General features: G+C 47.2%; 1 protein-coding gene across 1 annotated transcript in view; it reads left to right on the top strand.

Annotated features, from left to right (window-relative positions):
* KATNAL1 (katanin catalytic subunit A1 like 1) overlaps positions 1-18,407 on the top strand; it is a 34,689-nt gene extending 16,282 nt beyond the window's left edge. Inside the window, exons 5-11 of the mRNA XM_026049835.1 lie at positions 4,956-5,083; positions 5,587-5,692; positions 9,971-10,129; positions 11,074-11,200; positions 12,152-12,286; positions 14,570-14,696; positions 16,321-18,407. Coding sequence (XP_025905620.1) covers positions 4,956-5,083; positions 5,587-5,692; positions 9,971-10,129; positions 11,074-11,200; positions 12,152-12,286; positions 14,570-14,696; positions 16,321-16,519 — 981 coding nt within the window. The 3' untranslated portion in view covers positions 16,520-18,407. The remainder of the gene's footprint in view (positions 1-4,955; positions 5,084-5,586; positions 5,693-9,970; positions 10,130-11,073; positions 11,201-12,151; positions 12,287-14,569; positions 14,697-16,320) is intronic.
* The last annotated feature ends 1,092 nt before the right edge of the window (positions 18,408-19,499 follow it).

Below are 19,499 nucleotides of genomic sequence, written 5' to 3'. Positions count from 1 at the left end.
ACGTTTACCGTTGTAGCCCAGTATGTCAGATCACAGGTTCAGCAGCTCTTTGTGCTCACCTGAAAGTAACAGGGAAAACTGTTGATGCTTGATACTAACTGGCTGCCTATCTATTTTCAATACAAAATGTTCTGGTGTGGATTTTGTTTTGGTTTGGTTTTTTTTCCTATATAGTTTTTAGGTTTGCATGCGTGGCTAGGATGACTTGTAAGGTAACATACCTATTGCAGTGTAGCAGCTTGTGTCCTTTACTGGTACAAAATACATATGTATTTGTGGTATTTTTCAAGATAAATATGGCTATAGTATTTGTATTTTAGAAATATTTTGCTTCCTTATGTGAGTGTGAAGCCTTCTTTCACCTTTCCTCCTTCCATAACCACGTGATCTTTTCATTCAAACCATAATCATCTAGGGATAAGTTTTGTCCTGACTCTGCAGTAAAGCATGGCATTTAAAGGAGCATTAAAATCTCCTTTTGTAGTGCTGTATCTTGAATAGAAACCATCGTGGATGGCATTTATCTGCTAAGTCCTCGTATTTACCTGTTCTTCCTTCTAAAGGCTTGCTTTCATGTGCTCTCTTCCTAGTTCTCATGTAAGTCTTCCAAAGGATAATTTTTGCCCCTGTTGAACGGTGAAAGAGGTAGTATGAATATTACACATGTGTCTTTTGGAAATAATAATAAATAACCTACTAAGAACTAGAGTTTTTTAGGAGTGTTCTTTAGATTATTTTAAATCCTCAATGGATGAGGAAGGTACATATTACAAAAGATATTAAATAGTAAAAGACTGTTCAGCCAGCCTCTACCATTGCTCCATGTCAATGGCAAATTGCATTGGGAGAGCCTGTGTTCAGAGGATGGTCTAAATGGCATGCAAAATCTTAGAACAAATTTAGAATGGAATCAATGTGAAAGACTTTGAACTTACCAGGAAAAGGAAAAAAGCAAATACGGTTTCTTAAACACAAGTATTGTTTGAATTAACACTTTTCTTTAGGGTTCTTGTGAATGTCTTGGAAAAAGAAATATGATCAAACTCATCTTCGTGGATTCAGTAAAATATGTATTAGGGTGCCACGTGGGAAGTAATTAAACCAGAGACTGTGTGGCATAGAAGAAGTGTGAGGTAGGGAAGGAGTTAGGCTGTAAGGGAATGTTCATGAGTGCTTAAAGAACAAGCATCAAACTGGCAGATTATTTTTGGAATTCCACAAGACCAGAGACTGACTTCTGTTTTACACCGAAATGGATGACCTGAGCACAAAATAACAGGAAAGTGCTAATTCAGTTTGCTGATGGCACCAAATTGGGAAGCTCTATCCCAACAGAGGACAATCAGACTGTTGTGCAAAAAGAGTTGGATGGCTCTGTGCTTGAGTAATGGAAATGGGATAATGTTCAGTCGTGCAGAGCAGAAGGTTTTGCATTTGGAGACTGTAACAAGAATTTTTGCTACAAGAAAGTTGGGAGATCAGCAGCTGAGAAAGAGAAAGATGCGGATGGATCAGCAGAAGTTGGATCCTGCTGAACTTTCATTTGGCACATCATCTTTTCCCTGAAGGTGATGGGAACGAGGAGCTGCTCAAGCGAAGAACAACCAGGTGCCGCCTTGGCTTTGGCAGCAAAGGACAGACCGTGTGTCTGACAGTGGCACTTAGTGTGTCTGTGTGTGTGGGGTGGGCAGGCCCTGCAGGAAGGGGAGATGTCTCCACAACCCAGTCCTGGGCACTGCAGCTGCCAGGATTATCCTGCATAACTGACCTCTTTCAGATTGACTCTTAAGACACCAATATGATACAGACATGAGAAGGAAAAGGAAGCTCCGGGTTGCATTTGTTGAGGTGTAAGCAGGAGAGAAAAGAAATACTGGTGCTATGGAGCAAGACCTGGTGAGAGGCAGCGGGAGTCTCTTCTGGGCCTTTAAACAGCCATGCTCAAGCAAGACGAGTTTGTGTAGGAGAAGGGAAAGGACAAAAAACATGAACAGGCACCTGGAGAGGTCGTGTTCCAAGAGTCTTATTTAATTTGATGAATGAAGGCAGAGCACATACGTGATATGGATACAACAGGGTGGTGAACACATGACAGAGGGACTGCTGAAACCAAAGGACAAATTTAATGTATTAATAGATTCATTTGGGAAATGAGGATTTATTCCAGTAGAGTAGTATGACTCAGCCCCTCTCCTGACGGAAAGCCCGGCAAATCTCTAAATGTGTTCAAGTGGGACCTTGGTCAGCCTAATGAAAGGTGATGCCAAGAGGCTGGGGCAGAATCACAGGATGGTTGAGATAGGAAGGGACCTCTAGAGATCACCCAGTCCAACCCCCTGCTCCAGCAGGGACACCCAGAGCACGGGGCACAGGGTGGCAGCCAGGCAGGTTTGGAAGATCTCCAGAGAAGGAGACTCCACAGCCTCCCTGGGCAGCCTCTTCCAGGGCTCTGGCACCCTCACAGGAAAGAAGTTCTTCCTCACCTGGAGATAGAACTGCCTGGGTTTCAACTTTTACCCATTCCTCCTTGTTCTGTCGCTGGCCACCACTGAGAAGAGTTCCTCGCTACATTCTCCCCTCAGGTATTTGTACAGGTTGATAAGATCAACCTTCTCTTCTCCAGGCAAGGAGCAGTCTCTCGGGCTGCAGGAGCAGCCTCTCGCTGCCCCTTATGCCTCTGGCTGTATGTGCATAGAGAGAAGCCATCAGAGGTGCCTTATTTAAGGCTGTTTTGGGGAGGCAATAGCAGAAAGAGAGCTGAGGGTTTGCGTCATGCTCGTGCATCACCAGGCTGTGTAGCTCAGTCCAGCAGCCTCCATCCAGGTGGTGCCTTTTCCCGGGTAGCTCTGCTCACTCTCCTGCTGCCCGAGGATGGCAGGTTGGACCCACCTGGTACCACCGATACTAATTTTATGATGTGTGGAAACTCCTGAATGTTCAAAATGCACCCTGACTGTCACTGCTTTTCAAAGCCCTGTTTCATCCTGGGGAAAAAATACCCAAACAATTTTTTTTAAGTGCACAAAAATGATTCCGTTAGGAAAACCAATTCATTGCAGATGGATAGGAGAGAAATGGGCAAAAAGGAAAGGCAGCAAATACCTATGATTTTGTTATGATCTTTTCTTTCTTTTTATGAGTTACGTTTGAATTCCATTTTCTCTCTTCTGAAATCTTCCAAACTCTATGGGATTTTTCTCTCAGTTTCCTTTTTTTGCACCAGGCCATTACATTTTTTGACATCAGCGTTTTGTCTAAACAGAACTCTCAGCTTAATTTCCATTGCAAAAACCGACCTGGGAATACTGCACAACTCCGAGTTCACTCGGAAGCAAGGAATAAAAACCGTAGGAAAATAAGCAATTTCCTCCCAGGCCTTGTAGAGTAACGACACCTGGGAAGGGTGCAGCATCCACCTCTGTGCGCTGTGAGCTTTTGTGTGCGTCTCCAGGTGCCTCGCAGCCCTCCGGTCCCCAGGCTGCTTTTGTTCATCCAGCTGGGATTCCTTCACTGGCTGCCGAGGGTCCTTAGGAGCCGTGTTGCGAGGCCCAGGGCTCAGCTAAGCCCAAGCAGCCGCTTTGCCAGGCCCGACCTGCACCGGGAGGGAAAGGACCTTCCCTCTGAAGTGTCGGCGCGGGACAGCGAGCCGTAATTCTTCAGAGGGAGTGGTCTTTCGGCCCCTTAGGAACCGTGGGCCGTTTGGGACCGAGGTGGGACTTGACTTGGTTGCTGAATGGGCCCCAGCGTGAGGCAGAAACTGCTGCAGTTCAGAGCAGCTTGGGTGACTGGGGACCTGCTTTAAGGCTTCTGGGGCATCCCTTACTTCTAACGGGTCATATTTATGTATTTTAACTGTGAGAGAGGCTGGATTGGCAGCAAGAGAAGGGAAATTAAGAGATTGCAGTTGAAGAGAGGAGAAGGTGCTGGATGGAAGCCCTTCACAGAATCTTCAAGGTTGGAAGGGACCTCTAGAGATCATCCAGTCCAACCCCCTGCTCCAGCAGGCACACCCAGAGCACGGGGCACAGGGTGGCAGCCAGGCGGGTTTGGAAGATCCCCAGAGAAGGAGACTCCACAGCCTCCCTGGGCAGCCTCTTCCAGGGCTCTGGCACCCTCACAGGAAAGAAGTTCCTTCTCACATGGAGATGGAACTGCCTGGGCTTCAACTTATGCCCATTTCCCCTTGTCCTGTCACTGGCCACCACTGAGAAGAGCTTGGCCCCTTCTTCCCTACATTCTTCTTTCATGAACTTATACATGTTAATCAGATCCCCTCTCAGCCTTCTCTTCTCCAAGCTGAACAGGCCCAGCTCACTCAGTCCAGGCCCAACTCACTCGGTCCTGTTCATGTCAAACAGTGGGAAAGAACCTTCTTCGTTTCCCTCCGTCAAAGGCCATGGGATGTACCAGCTTCCATATTCTCCCATGGTGATGATGGAGTCCCACTCGTGTAACCCTGGCAAGTGGTGTAGCAGACACCAGACATCCTCCTGCTCAAACCCAAATCCCCTTGGGATGCTCTCAACCTCAGCCCGGATTCCGGGCTGTGGGAAGCGGTGACACGGCCTGCGGTGCTGGGCTGCCTCTGCATTCAGAAGGGTGTCAGGAGTCACAACAGTGGTTTAACATCACTAAAGCCTCGTTTGCTAATTCAAAACAAACCAAGCAACCCACTAGGATGTTTAATAAGCTCTGGTGGGATTTTATCGCTGTGAGCTGCATCTGTGAAGAAAAAATTGTGCTGCTGTGGTGGAAACAACCAGAGATGTTTGGGGACTCTTTATGGAGCGCAGGGATGAAAGTGCTGCCTTTGCTGGTGCTGAGAGAGGCCAGAGCTGTGTGTAAAAACTTGGTACCTTTCTGTGCTTGCACCAGACAGTACTGCTATGTGCTACTGGGGAAGGATATCTTGAAGGAAAACTGTCCTTACCAGTCTGTGTAACTTTCACTTCTAGGGAAAGAAAATAACACAGGAAGGTGCTGGTGATGGGGAAATTCCAAAATTTGATGGAGCAGGTTACGACAAAGACTTGGTCGAAGCTCTTGAAAGGGACATTGTGTCAAGGAATCCAAGCATTCATTGGTATGAGGATTTTTTCCATTGAACTGGTTTTGGTGGTGTGGAGAAAGGGAGGAATGATCTTTCTCCTGACTCTTAAAATACGGAGCCATCATGGTCTTCTATACAGGAGTAAAACAAGGTCTTTTGGTTTTACCTGTTTATTAATTTAATTACAACTGGACTTTTGTTGCTAACTCGTATTATGGAACCATTCCAAACACTGCTGAAATGCAGTTCTCTGGAGTGTTCCAGAGAACTTTAAAGATACCACTCGGATGTCCACATTGTCCAAAACAAATTTGAATTAAGCAGCTCAGGGTAACTTGAGTTGAAAGTCATTTTTTCCCTACCTTTCATGAGTGGATTCAATTTTAGGTCACAAGATGGTTGAAGTACTCTCATGAGGCCTATACTGACACGCTAAAAATGCTATTGAAGGAAAAGGTTCTCTATTTTTCACTATTTAAAAGCAGAAGAAGTATTCTTGTACGGTAATATTATATAAATTTGTTTGCTTTGCACAGGGATGACATTGCAGATTTGGAAGAAGCCAAGAAATTATTAAGAGAAGCTGTTGTTCTTCCAATGTGGATGCCTGATTTTTTCAAAGGGATCAGAAGACCTTGGAAGGTGGGAATTTATTTGGTGTTTTGGTAATTGGCACGTTGTGGCAGGCCTGCTGTTGCAGTGTGTATGGATGTCTACATCAAAATGGTAAAAAGGCAAATGGGAGGGTTTGGGATTGTGCTTATGGAATCCTGCCATAGTGATTCATGCAAGATGTGCTGAAATAAACAGCTGGAAGCGTGTGCAGGATTTACAGTAAATAATAGTTCTCATGTTTGCTCAGTCTTTGCTCATTGATATCAATACTTTATATATAGTCAGCCTGTATGTATGAGCAAGCATATATTATATATTGATAGAAGCAGAAATGCTTATTGGAAAGCTCTTTTTTTGGGTTGTGAGGGCCTTCTTTACCACTTCACTGGAGAAAACAGTCTCTGCGTTGTTTTATTTTGCACATGCCAGCTGTCTCTTATGCAGTCTGCAAACTGTAGGCCGGAAGAGGCAAGGAAAATTCCACTCCCTGTTGGAAGGGGAAGAAAATGACATGGGAGAGTGCGCTACAAGTGAGGGAACTGTGAGGATGGAGACTGAGCTGGACTGGGTGGGGGGCCAGAGATCAGAGCTCAGTCTGGACCTTGCCCAGAGCTTAAAGGAAGGAGGGAAGCAGTTGCTGAGCGTTTCTGTGAACAGAAAATAAAGGTGTCTTGCTTTTGCTGTGGGATGGATTGGTCCTTGTTTTCAGAATAACTACTCACAGCATAAGGGCTTCCTGGCTACTGAGAAGGATTTAGGAATAAACTGAGGAAAAGAGACTCCTTGTTGCACATTGTCTGTCATTCTGACCTGGTGAAGTAATGACATGTGAGGGACACTGCATAAGTGAGTAGTTTCTGCAGTTTAATGGCCTGGTTCAGGAGCATGTGTCATTCCTTGTGTTAATAACACCCTGCCCTTTATTTTCCAGCTCGAGCCTTATAGTTCTTTTGCTTATACATGGGATTGGCCTTTAGGGCTGTCCGGCTGCAGCCGGAGCCGGTCCTGGACCCACATAATTACGGTTATTTACAGAACAAAGCCCTGCAGGTTCTGATGAGGGAAGGCTCGTCCCTGGGGCTCACCTAAAGAATGGAAGTTGGAATGGGTGGGAGCGGAGAGAGGCAGGATTCCCGCTGGAGGGAGGCTCCCGCTGGAGGCTCCGGCGAGTTCCAGGCAAGCAGAAGGAGCTGGGAGGCCAGGGCACCCCACAGGTCAAGCCACAAAGGTGTTTGGGGTTTAGACCTTCCTAGCCTGTGGCCAGCTACTCTGGGCTTGAGTTACTCTTAAGCTTAACCACACTCCCAGTGCAGACAGTAAATATCAGCAGACAAGAGTTTACAAAGAGGTCTTGGAGTCTTTTTGCTGGCTGAATCTATCTCCGTTTCCCCCAGGGAAAGAGGCTGCTCATCCAAACCCTCTTCCCAGGCTACAGCAGTCGCGTCCTAGCTGTCCTCCAAGGCCTGCAAGGGAACGAGGAGCTGCCGTGTTGCTCCTGAAGAGAGGCTGGGGGGGCCGCCTGTCCCCAGGGCACCTCGGTGGGCAGGCAGTGGCAGTGGCAGCGCTGAGGATTGAGGTCTCCTCCTCTGGGCATGGGATTGTGCTTCCCTACTGGCCTGGGTCACACCTGGAAAATAGTTTGCTGCAGACATAGAGTTAAAAAAAAAAAAACAAAAAAAAACAAAAAAAAACACTCTAAAGATTATTTCATGCCTTCAGTCTGAAATGCAGATTGGTTCCCGTAGAGTCTATGGAGAGCCTTCATTGTTAGCCTTTTTCCTGGTGACTTGTGAAGCTGTAACTCTCCTCAATTTATTTTTCACACAGAGCAGCGTGTATTTTCCCTATTGTTGACCTCTGACTGTGCTACAAGCATGAGGAGTTTTGAAGGGAAGGCTGTTTCTCGCGGTAATCAGTGTAGCAGCAGGCATTTGTTGAGCCTAGGCATTCAGGACAAGCATTCAGGGAAAAGGCAGCCAAATGTGCCTTTGGATGCTCAGTCTCTTGTGAGAACAGCTCCCCAGGCAGCCCTCGCAGCCTATTCCTGCTGCAGAGGCCGGTGCCTGGCACGAAGGAGCCGGCTCTCGTCCTGCCTCCACACGAGAGCTGCCTCCCTGCAGCCAGGCCTTGCAGCCAGGCCTTTCCCAGTGCCCGTGGGCTTCCTGAGCTGTATTTTGTGCCAGGAAGGCCTGGCTGCTTGCTGGGCTTCCCACTGCGCTGCCAGTGATTGCTACAACAACAAGCAGCAGTGCCTGCATCCGAACACTCGCTCCCTGCCGGGCCTTTCGGCTCCGTATGGGAGCAGTCTGGATTAGCAGGGCCTTAGAGCAAGAAGAAAGGAGGCTTTGTGTTCCTCAAGGATTTTAACTAGTGAGTAAGTGGCAGCCTCCTCGATTGCAAAGAGGAAAAAAGAATTTGATGGTATGTGTTTGTTTTTACAACCGCGCACATCTAGTTTTGCTGGGAATTCCAGTTTACCTTTTCTCTCTCTTTTTTAACTGGTGTTTCGATCTGCTTTATCCCCAGAGAGCTTCGCTTTGCTCTGGCTGCACCCCCAGTGTGGCTGCTGTGCACTTGGATGAAGCACATCCATAATGTCACCAGTGCCATGTGCGGGGTGGCACTCGGTTAAGAGCGACACGGGAGGTGCAAAGCACCGTGCAGCACTGAGCAGGACACCTAGCAGGAGGCAGAATCCGACCTTCCACAAAGATGGAAGCCTGAAGCAGCGCCAAAAAAAGGGCGATAGCTCCTGATGTCACCAGCTGCAAACAAGAGTTTGTGCAGGGTCAAGTGTGATTTGGATTGAGGGGAAGCTTATTTTGAACTATGGACTAAGCAAATTTAGAAACACATTTTGTGCTTGCTAGGCTACTATGGCAGGCTCTGCAGCAGCTCAAACCATAGCGTAGGTCTGAACGTTCCTGGGAGGGAAAAGCCTCCATTTACATTTTGTGTTTGTTGCCCTGGAGTTCAGGAAACCTTGTTCAGCCGGAGCGACACGGGAGCGTTAGCTCTGCCGAAGGAGAGCCGACATTTCTGACTTAATTTACCCATGAATGTCTGTGGAGCTTGCATCAGTAAAGTGTTAAATGGCAGGAAAGGTATTAAGTGTTAATGGAAACGGGAGCACTGAGGCTATTGCTTTTGAATAGTACATTTTTGAATAATTGTGTTCCCGGTTGATTTGTTTTTATAGATCTCTTCCATGTCATTCTTGGGGCTTTTTGAAGTAATTTTTTGTGAGGAAGAGATGAAACCTAATTTGCACTGTGGCTTGCGTTTAACGCGTATTTTATTGCTGTGGCATTTTATGTAAGATATTAATTGCAAAGCACATTATGATGTGCAATTCTAATTCCAGCTAATTTGATTACCCTTGCAGCACAGTGCAACTTTACTTCGGAGAACTCTCATTGGCATGTAATGAGGTTCTGCAGTCAAAGAAAAGCAAAGCTGCTTGAGAACCACATATTCATAGTGCTGTGTTCCAAACCACAGTGCCCTCTTCTAGTGCCCTATTCACTGCTGCAGGGTTGGAGAGATTACTCGGAAAGATAACTGTATTTGGAAATATATTCAAACTGTATTTGAAAATAATATCAAGAGTCACTTTTCTTCTGAGAATCAGCAGTAACCTCATGGCAGGAGCCCACATACTCAGGAGCTGGTGCAGCAGCTCACTTGAAAACTTCTATGTTTCAGTGTAATCCGGGCGATTAGCAGGTCTTAATGCTTAATCTTAATGAGGATGCTGAGGGCACTGTGTGGCTAGTGAGAAAACCTGCTTGCAGGGTAGTGGGTACGTGTGTGCTGCACTGGGAGCCATCTGGGCTCCTTGCCATAGACTCCTTCCCATAGACTTTCCCATAGACTACAAGGCCATGGGCAGAAGGACGTGCTGATGTGTCTGCCTGGCACTTAATGAGTGCAGTTGAGTTTTGTAGCTTAAAGTTTTTGAGGCATCACTGAGGGTTTTGTGGGGTTGAGCTGTAATCCACGTGAGCCACGGTTCCTCATCTGTCAAACAGAAAAAGCAGCCATGTTCTGGCACAGTGGTAGGGACACTGCTTCAGCCAGGAGGGGCTAAGGGTGCTAAGATGCAGTAATATGGCCTTAGAAGTTCTTAAATGGAGAGGCACTTCCATGCTGTTCTCATAAAACACGGTTCTTTTGTCTTCCACTGATGATAATTGTATTTTTAAGCATTTAAACAGATCTCAGAGACTATTAAGATCTACTGCAGCTGGTTGCAAACACAAATTTCTGCTTTTATCACTCATTACTTCTGTCTTTACCTTTCAGGGTGTGCTCATGGTTGGTCCTCCTGGCACTGGCAAAACCATGCTAGCAAAAGCTGTTGCTACTGAATGTGGCACAACGTTCTTCAACGTGTCTTCCTCTACTCTGACATCTAAGTACAGGGGAGAGTCTGAAAAGCTAGTCCGCCTCCTGTTTGAAATGGTAGGTCCTTGAGGATGGGGTCTCTGGATCACCAGGGGGAGAAGGGGCCTTTCTGCCCGTTCCCCAAAGCTCCAGCTCATGCTGGAGCTCCTTGCACTGATGCCCCTTGGCTAGGTAACAGTTTGCAGTCGTTCTCTTGATATGTTCTTGGTGATAAAGGAAGGAATGTTGCTCAGGATCACGTTTCCCAAGCTATAGATGGAATTGCAGCAGTTCCATGTAGAGCCATGAACTTGGCAAGGATTCAGTTCTCACTGTTTGGGATAAGAAACCCATAAAAGGAAGATTTGAAATTGGAGGAGTTGGGGAACTGTTATTCTAGAAGCAAAATAGATTTCAGTTCTGTGACTATTTTGGTGAGTGCAAAAGCTTCTCAGTGAATTATTGGGCGCTGCTCATCATGCGGGTATGTGAAGACATGTCATACAGACGTGTGCTGAGGGGTCCTTCACCTTTCCATGTTCTTCATTTAACTTCTCCCATAGACTCAGTGAAAAACAGTCTCTTCAGAGATTGGACGAGCTCCTTTCTTTTCTCTATGCTTTCCCAGGAAGAATGAGAATTTGGACATTAGAAACTGCCTATATTTTGATTGTGTTCCTTCTCTTCTTTGCAACATGAGTTGCTTAAGGAACACTGAAAAGTTGCTTAAGAAAAGGAAAGTTGCTTAAGAAAGGAACACTGAAAGACTTGTGACACATGGGGTACCATTTAAAGTGGTGCTTAAGCACTTAAGTACCTTTAAAGTGGTGCTTGAGCATATGCCAAACTGTTTGTCAAATCAACACTTTAAATTACTTTCCTGCAACAGGGAGAAGGGAGAAGAGAGATGCCGTTTTCTTTAGGTTTCTTTATTTCTTCACGTGGCTCGGTCCGGTTGTGGTCTCGTGCGGGCCTCTGCTTGCTGCTGCAGTCTTAATAATGCTGTTTTCATTTGAATGAAGGCAAGATTTTACGCTCCAACAACGATCTTCATTGATGAGATAGATTCCATCTGCAGCCGCAGAGGCACCTCGGACGAGCACGAGGCGAGTCGCAGAGTCAAGTCAGAGCTGCTTGTGCAGATGGATGGTAACTAGTGCCCAGATCTGCCTTCGGGATGGGGGGGATGCTGTTTCTTTCCAGGAGGGAACAGCGGAATTTGAGCAAGCTGAAAAATACCAGCTTTGTTTGCAGAGGAAAGATAAGATGGAGTTTGAGTAGTGCATTTTCAGAATGTTCAAAAGCAAATAAATGAAAATGCTATTCTGTTTTCTTTATTTTTTTTAATGAAGTGGAAAAGTTTCATTTCATTTTTAGGTTCATTTTTAGGAGAGAGCTGACGCGAGGAGAAGCGACTAGTGAACATTTGTGCGATTGAATTCAAGCCTTTGTTTCTGATGTAGTTTAAACAAATGTCATTCCCACAGTCTCCTGCGCAGGGTTGCCACTGGCAGACCTGATTTTGCCATAGCCTGTTGTGGCAGCTAATAGCACCCTGTTAAGCATACTCAGTACGTGTTGTGTGCAGGTGCACAGGGTGAGCAGCACTGTCTAAGGACCATTGGATGGTTCACTGGTTTGATAACTATCTCTGTGCTGTAGTTATCATGTAACCTCCATTTATAATGTCCTCAGATGTGCATGTTCATAGCACTGAACTCAGGACAGGCAACTTTTGTCCCCAGAAGATTATTTATTTGCAGCCTTTCTTGGGGGAGGCCAAGGAGTCGTTCCTGTTTCTTCTGTGGCCAAATTCAACAGAAGTAGCATTTTTGTTCTGCTATTGGTGGGACTAATAAGTACACATCACATACGACTGCATTATTAATACTGGCCAAAAGAGCCTTCCCTTGCCTGTGCAAAGGAGCCAGCTATCCCGTTTTCCGTGGCAATGGTGGTCCTGTCACTCCTATGCTAGGATACTTTTGGGAAGCACTGCCAGGCTTTGCTCAAGCTTCTGCAGGGTTTGTCCTGTGCTTTGCAAACCCCTCAATCTGGAAGCCTAGTGGGGTGAAATTTCTCTCAACTGTTTCCTTTCAGGGGTGGGTGGTGCTCTGGAAAATGATGACCCTTCCAAAATGGTGATGGTGTTAGCAGCTACAAATTTTCCCTGGGATATTGATGAAGCTCTCCGAAGGAGACTGGAGAAGAGGATTTATATCCCTCTGCCCACAGGTATGTTTGCTGTTTTCCTTTACAAGAGTCATTCCAAGACTAGCTTAAGGCTGTTCCAGGATTGCTGGGTTTGGAATGAATTTTGATGTTTCTGTGATGAAGGGTGAGTTTCAGGGGTTAATCATTTGGCTGGATCACTTTAAAGAGGGCGAGAGAAAAAGCAAATACTTGCTCGGGGGCTTGAAAACAAAGAGCTGCAGTTTTTCATTGCAAGCCCATTGATGGGTTCTCACATTCTGAAGGAGAGTTAGTTTTAATGAGCCTGGAATTATTTTAAATGTTTAACAGTCAGTCCTTGAGTGATCATCAAAGGCAGCCTTTGGACACATTGGGAAGTGCTGCAAATGCACTCCCTGCCCTTGCAGATGAACGCAGAGAAGTGGATCCATGAATTTTTCCCTGGCAGGCTTGGTTCCCTGTAAATCAGGGCTTGCTGGCCTTTCTGCCTGGGCTCGCAGTCACTCAGAGAGCAGCAGGCTCATCACTCTCCCGCCCTAAGACGTCTCAGCTTTCCTGCCTGTCATTTTATCTGTCCTATTAATTTTGAGATTCCTATCACTTGGAGTTTGCACCGCTTTGTTTCTGCCTGCTGCAGCGGCTGCCTCCCCTCCCTGCGTGAGCACTCGGGATAACGAGATGCGTGTTCCCGGTGACAGCAGTTGTGATTGAGCTTAGCAGGTATAAGGACACCGTAACAGTTCTGCAGCTTGTCTTTGCAGCTTACAGGCAGCTACAGCTCCTAACAGGAGCTCCTAACAGGATGCTTGTCTTTATGACCAATTAGCTTAAAATTCTATCCGTTTTTGCACTTGTTTCTAATTAAACAAGATTGGGGTTTGACACATTATATTATACCCTGGGCCACATCTCAAATGTGTTCTGTTCTATTTCAAGTCTTATTTTCTATTGCATTTATTCTGTACATGAGGACGTTGAGTTGTTCCATGAAAATGTAAATGATATGTATTGATAATTCCGCTGTGTAATTTGATGTGGCCAAATATTTTAATTGAAGAATTTTATGATATGCTATGTTCTGTATACACCTGCAAACAGTGGCATTTGGTGTGACTCTACATTCTTCAGTGTATCATTTCCAGAACAGTGTAAGGGCTTGCTGATCCTACCGGGAAAAGTTTAAGACAAATAAAAATGTTCTCCAGTAGAGAGGAGGCTCTGTGCAGGTTTGCCATGTGTATCCTGAGGTGCTCTGTAGATAATAAATCTCCATTTTATAGCCAGTGGCAGCTGTGTGTGACTGATAGCACTCTGTGTTACTGACAGCTCTGCAGAGCATTAAGAAAAGGCAGACTTAGACATGCTTGCTGTGGTTTTTTCCCCCTTTCTTTTTTATAATTAGGGTCGCTAATAAATAAAACATGAGTATGGATGTTTCTTTAAGACTTTTAGCTTTTCTTACTGCTGCTTTCTCTGTAGCTGTCCCTGTAAGTCATAAAAATTGCTCGCTGTGGAGATAAAGCTGCTGAGCTGGTGCACGCTGCCTTTGGTGCAAAAGCCAGCACAGCACTGAGCCCCTTGGCCCCCGTGCCCACAGTGACACCGAGGCCTGAGCTGTCACACGTGAGTTCCCTGCCACAGGCCTGGGCTGCTCTGTGCACGTGGGCACGTGCCCTCCAAAGGACAAGGGTTAACTGTGTGCACAGGTGTCCCTCTCCGTGTCTGGGTGTTACTAAGTGCATTTTGCACCTGCTTTTGCAAGGGGCATGTGAGACTGTTTGTACTGCAAGTGTGTTACTGTGTTTACTGTATTAATATATCCGCCTCCTGTCAGGCTTCAGCAGCTTTCTTGGCTCCAAATGGGTAAAGCACTTAGATGCTTGCTTAAAGTTCAGCCTGTTCTTAAGGGTTTTGTGTTGTCTACAGCTCTGTTAATGGAATCCTCTGTGTGTTTCTAATGAAGGTGTGTGAATAATACACAAGTTGAACAGCAAGTGAATCCAAAGGGTTCTGAGAAGAAGCTGAAGCAGGATTGTGCTTTTGTGCCCTTGGGAATTGTGTGCCCAAATGCTTTGTCACCTGTCACATAACAGAAGTTTTTAATGATGTATGACCTTTGAAAATGTCTCTAGGTTATACTGGTTAAAATGCGCTGCTTTACCCATATGCTTTGCCCTGCTCGTCTGCACACTTTACTGTGATTTATTATGGCACTTTTCTACATTAAACCCTTCTGTATTTTTAATTGAAAATCTAAGTTGTATTTTTTTTTCTTTTTCTTCAATGCTACTCTTTTAAGTCTCGAAACATTTATTTATGTTGTAGCAAAAGGGAGAGCAGAACTACTGAAGATCAACCTTCGGGAAGTAGAGCTGGATCCTGATATCAGCCTTGAAGAAATTGCTGAGAAAATTGAAGGCTATTCTGGTGCTGACATCACTAACGTTTGCAGGTATCTTGTTCACTTCAATTTTCAAATAAAGCTGCATGTGCAGCTTTATAACTGCATAAACGTGTTGCTTTAAGCCATAAAAGTTGAGGCTGTGCTGGCTGTGGCTGTGAGGGAGGCCCAGAACCATTTAGTGCCACCGTTCCTGTCATGTTGAGCAGTCTAATGCAGTCTCCACAGAAGATGTGGACTGAGTTTGCTCAAGTCTTAAGAGGGGGGAAAAAAAAAAAAAGGCAAATCTTACCTGTTACCATTGTCTGTATTTATTGCATGTTGCTTATCTAGCACAAAACTGGTTTGGATTTGCTTCTAATCCCATGGATTTAGGAGCTAGAGTTTCCTGGTACAAAGGAACTTCTCATAAGACCTTTCTTTGGGGCTTCCATATATTGTATGTTGAAACAGCACCAGTTGCAGCGGGGTTTTGATTTCTCTCTGATGCTTCTGGGTGCACAGGTGATGCAGACAGTGTCTGTAACAGAATTATTGGATTTACGCCTCCAGGAGGTTGTGTTAACCACAGACACTGTCCCAGGGATCAGATCCCCACTGCAGTAGTCTCATTCCCTGCTCCGTGGGAAATTCTGGCATGAAGAAAAGAATCAAACTTTCAGTTCCCGTTTACATGAGAAGTTGAGCCCGGTCTCAGATGCTTCTCCCCAGATGCTCCCCAAGTAGATGGACTTGCTGCAGCTCTCACTCTGGGGCAGCTTGTTGAGGGAAGCCGGGAGCCCAGGAATTCCACTGGTGTGGGTAGGAATTTGGGAATTGAAGTTTTAGTTTCCCTCACATAGCACAGCGTGGTCTAGATGAGAACCCAAAGCACAAGAGAGGCTGTTCCCAGGGTGACTTTGTAAACTCCATAGTGCCTGTGCCAGCAGCCAAGGGCTCAGCCTCAACCCACTGTGGGGAGCCCAGAATGTGAGGAGAGGAGAAGGCTGCAGTGCCACGAGCAGAGAGGAGAAAGGGAAGGGAAGAGAGGGGAGCTGTTGCTGGCTCCCCTAGTGAGCTACGTGGTGCAGAGAGGGCCAGAATCTAAGGGGCAGAGGGGAGATGCAAAATTCAGACTACTTGAGAAAAAGAAAATCTGAGCACAGTTCCCCTCCCACCTTGCCCTTTCCCACGCTGAAGACACAAGATTTCTTCTCTATGAATCATTGTAAAAGGCTTTCAGTTTTATAGTTTTAATTATCTCTGCACATTTACCATATGGTTAAATGGGTTTTGGTACCGACGCGTTCATTACGTTGAATTAATGTAGTGGTCGGGGAATGGGGAAGCTAAGAACGATGGGATCCACACACCTTCTGTGGTAAATAACTGCTTTTGTAAGTGTTCCTGCCAGTGGTTTCTAGCACAGAACCACAGACTGGCTGAGGTGGGAAGGGACCCCTAGGGATCACCCAGTCCAACCCCCTGCTCCAGCAGGGACACCCAGAGCACGGGGCCAGGCGGGTTTGGAAGATCTCCAGAGCAGGAGACTCCACAGCCTCCCTGGGCAGCCTGTTCCAGGGCTCTGGCACCAAGAAAGCGAATGCAAAAGCAAGAGAACGCAATGAGAACTCCCAAGCTCACAGCACAAGTTACAGCTCCCCCACGTTGTCCTGTTTGCACTGTCCATTTGCAGGGATGCCTCCTTGATGGCCATGAGGCGCCGCATCAACGGTTTAGCCCCGGAAGAGATCCGCGCCCTCTCCAAAGAGGAACTCCAGATGCCGGTGACCAAGGGGGACTTTGAGCTGGCCCTGAAGAAAATCTCCAAATCGGTTTCTGCGGCAGACTTGGAGAAGTATGAAAAATGGATGGCAGAGTTCGGGTCTGCTTAACCTCAGTGACAGCTCTCTCTTGCTGGACTTTTTAATGGTTTTTGTTGTTTTCACTTGTAAAATGAGTTGGAAATCCTTTTAGAGGTTCAAGGAAAGGTCTGCCTCTTTTCCCCCTCCCCTTCTTCCACCCATGTTCTGGTGACAAGATCTCATTTTAAGCCCCATTCGCATTTAAAGGGAATGAACACAGTAACAAACATATTATAAGTGATATTTAATGTCTGAAGAGTTAAACTGGACAAACAGGAAGGGAAAAAAATATACTTTTGAGGATAATCTGTTACTTGTCTGGTGAAGAGGAGTGTTTCTTGTCTCCAGTAGGGATCTTTCATGGCTGAAATCAATAGATCTGCCACGGGGCTGTGAGTACAGAGGCGCTAACAAGGGCTCCCTGTTCCCCCCGTCTTAAGAGCCGCATCTCAGCGGAGCTGCTGACTCTGCCTGCCTTGAATGTGGCATCGAAATTGCTGTTCTCTCCTGTGGGTCTCTTTGCTCCAGTGTTCAGAGCAAAGTGTGTGGATAAATTAGCATTGCAGGAGGAAGGAAGGATTGGCCTTCGTTAGGACGTGGGCTCAGCTCTGCTCTCTTGTGCACCCAGGGACACTGATGTCCCTTTGGACTGGACTGGTGCTGCCTGTGGCTGTTCCTGTTGGAAACGAGAGGAAAAGCTAAAGGGCCTTGTGGGCTTTTAGTCCAGTTTATGCCTGAGCTCTAAGCGTAGTTCATCCCATAGGCACTTTGACTTAAGTTACACCTTGCACTTTTATGCTTGTGTATCATCCAACTAGACTTTGTGCTTTCTAGATGTTATTATTATTATTTAAGTACCAGGAATTTAATAAAGTAAAAACACTAATATTAGGGCTGTCCTTAAAAGAGATGGCTGTGGGCTTCCACTTCCAATTAGGCATGAACTCTTTCCTAACTGTCCTAGGCAATGGAATTTGCGTTTGTTTATGTTGTAGAAGTGTTTACATTTGTTTTTTTTTTATGAAGGTTTCATAAAAATGTCTAAGTGTGTAACTCCTTTTTGGAAAATGATCTCTGTGACCTTGTTTCTGTTCTTACCTGCTTCTTCCCCTCCCAGCCCTAAGCAGAAGCTCAAGTGTGGGGCCGAGACGGGTCGGTGAAACCTAGGAGGGTGCGAGAGCCCTTCTGGGCCCCCGGCTGTGTCCCTGACATGCAGGGGCTTCTCCTGCTAGGAAGGAGAACAAAAAGGCAGGTTTATGGAGAAATACCCACCCTCTGAAGCTGGCGGTGATTTCCTGGGCATCTTGGCGACGTGGAGGGGCCCTGCAGGGATATTCTGCCCTGGGGCTCTGTGGAGACCTCTGGTGACGGAGCCGCTGTGGCAGAGGGGCCTGGGACCCAGATGTCTCTCACCAGGTAAGGTCTCCAGGTCCGTCCCCTGCTCCTGCACGGGGACAGGTCCTTCTGCTGCTCCTCTTTGCTAGTTCTTGGGGCTTGCACATCACGTCAGTGGCTCGTCACGCCGATCTGAGAACCTTTGGGGCGTGACACGTGTGAGCTGCTGAGGTAAACGCAGCTCTAGTGCGTCTTCCGTTCAGCTGTCAGGGTGTAAACGTGACAGCGTGCAGCGTCTGTCTGGATGGGCTGCGTTTGGGATTGTTTTCTGCCTGTCAGTATTTTTATTTTTTCTTTTTATATGAAGAACACAGCTTGGGTTGATCCTGTCGCTTTGTAGGTTCTGCCCCAACACGCGTGGAGAAGCGTCAGGGAGATTAATATCGTCATGGAAATTCTGTCAGTCTTTTCTCTGGCGTGAAGCTCAGCTGGGACGTGTTTCCATGTGGCACTCCGGAAAAATACCTGTGGGGCTTGGCTGTGACACAGCTGCTGTTGATACTTTTCTGAAGAACAGAGTGTCTCTGCTCGCCAGGATTAGGCCCCGTTAGACTCAAGGACGGCGGGGTTAGCACAGGAAGATTGTCGACTTTGGCCATTTTCAGCTTTGCGGGGAATAAAAGCTCCAGCTCCTCCTTTCCTGGCCAGCTGCTGTAACTTGGTGCAGGGGAAGCCTCGGGTTCCCTCACAGCTGTCTGGGGGACTGAGTGGAGCGGGGCTCTCTGCACTGGGAGATGAGCGAGCAGAGGCTGTGCTGACCCCTTACAGTTGGGTAAATGCATCCAAGAGCTGGTCCGTGCATCCCAGGAATTAACTAGACCTTTATAAAGGGAAAGCTTCACAGCCATTGCCACCGTTGTCCTTTTCTCCCTATGAAGGCTGCAGGCTACAGCTCATAGGTTTTTGGTTTCACTGCAGTAGGAATCAGCAAAACTGAGAGATTCCTGTGTGAGTGATGCTCGAGTAGCAGCTCGCTGCTCTCAGAGCAATCCTAGGGTGCACAGTGCAGCCTGTGGCGGGCCCGGGCCGGGGGTCCCGTGTGGGGGGCCCAGGCCGGGGGTCCCGTGTGGGGGGCCCGGGAGCAGAGCTGGGCTTCAGCAGCCTCCTCGTGTGCACCCTGCCAACAGCCCCACACATCAGAGCAGAGCCACAATGCAGCTCCTTGGCTCGCCGAGCACCCTTCTGCCTTCCAGTGCTCAACCACCCCTGGCACGGCAGCGGAGCTGGCCGCTCGGTCGCGGGGACGCTGCAGCCCTTCGCTGCAAGGGTGGCGAGCTCTGCTGATCTCTGCCTGAAGAGATCAGGGGCTTTGTGCATCGCCCTGTGCACGCTCTGCTGCTGCGTCCAGGCCTGTGTCTGTGGGTGCTCCTGGGCCCATGGCCGGCCCTCCATGGGGTGACGACGCTCCCTGCCCTGCTGAGACTGTTCAGGGTCAGCAGCGACCAGGGCAGCAGGGCTGGGCTACCACCAGGAGCAGCTGGAGGCCCCCAGACCAGGCTTGGAGGTCAGCGAGCCCCACACGTCCCGTTCATGTCCCTCTGGGGCAAGCCCTGGTTTGGGGCGGTTGGATCGTCAGAGTGCAGCGTTCTGACACGTCACAGCCTGCTGCCACCAC

Source organism: Nothoprocta perdicaria, unplaced genomic scaffold, assembly GCF_003342845.1.
Source record: "Nothoprocta perdicaria isolate Ctin4 unplaced genomic scaffold, notPer1 scaffold_62, whole genome shotgun sequence".
Taxonomy (NCBI): domain Eukaryota; kingdom Metazoa; phylum Chordata; class Aves; order Tinamiformes; family Tinamidae; genus Nothoprocta; species Nothoprocta perdicaria.
This window is presented reverse-complemented; position numbering and strand designations above follow the sequence as displayed.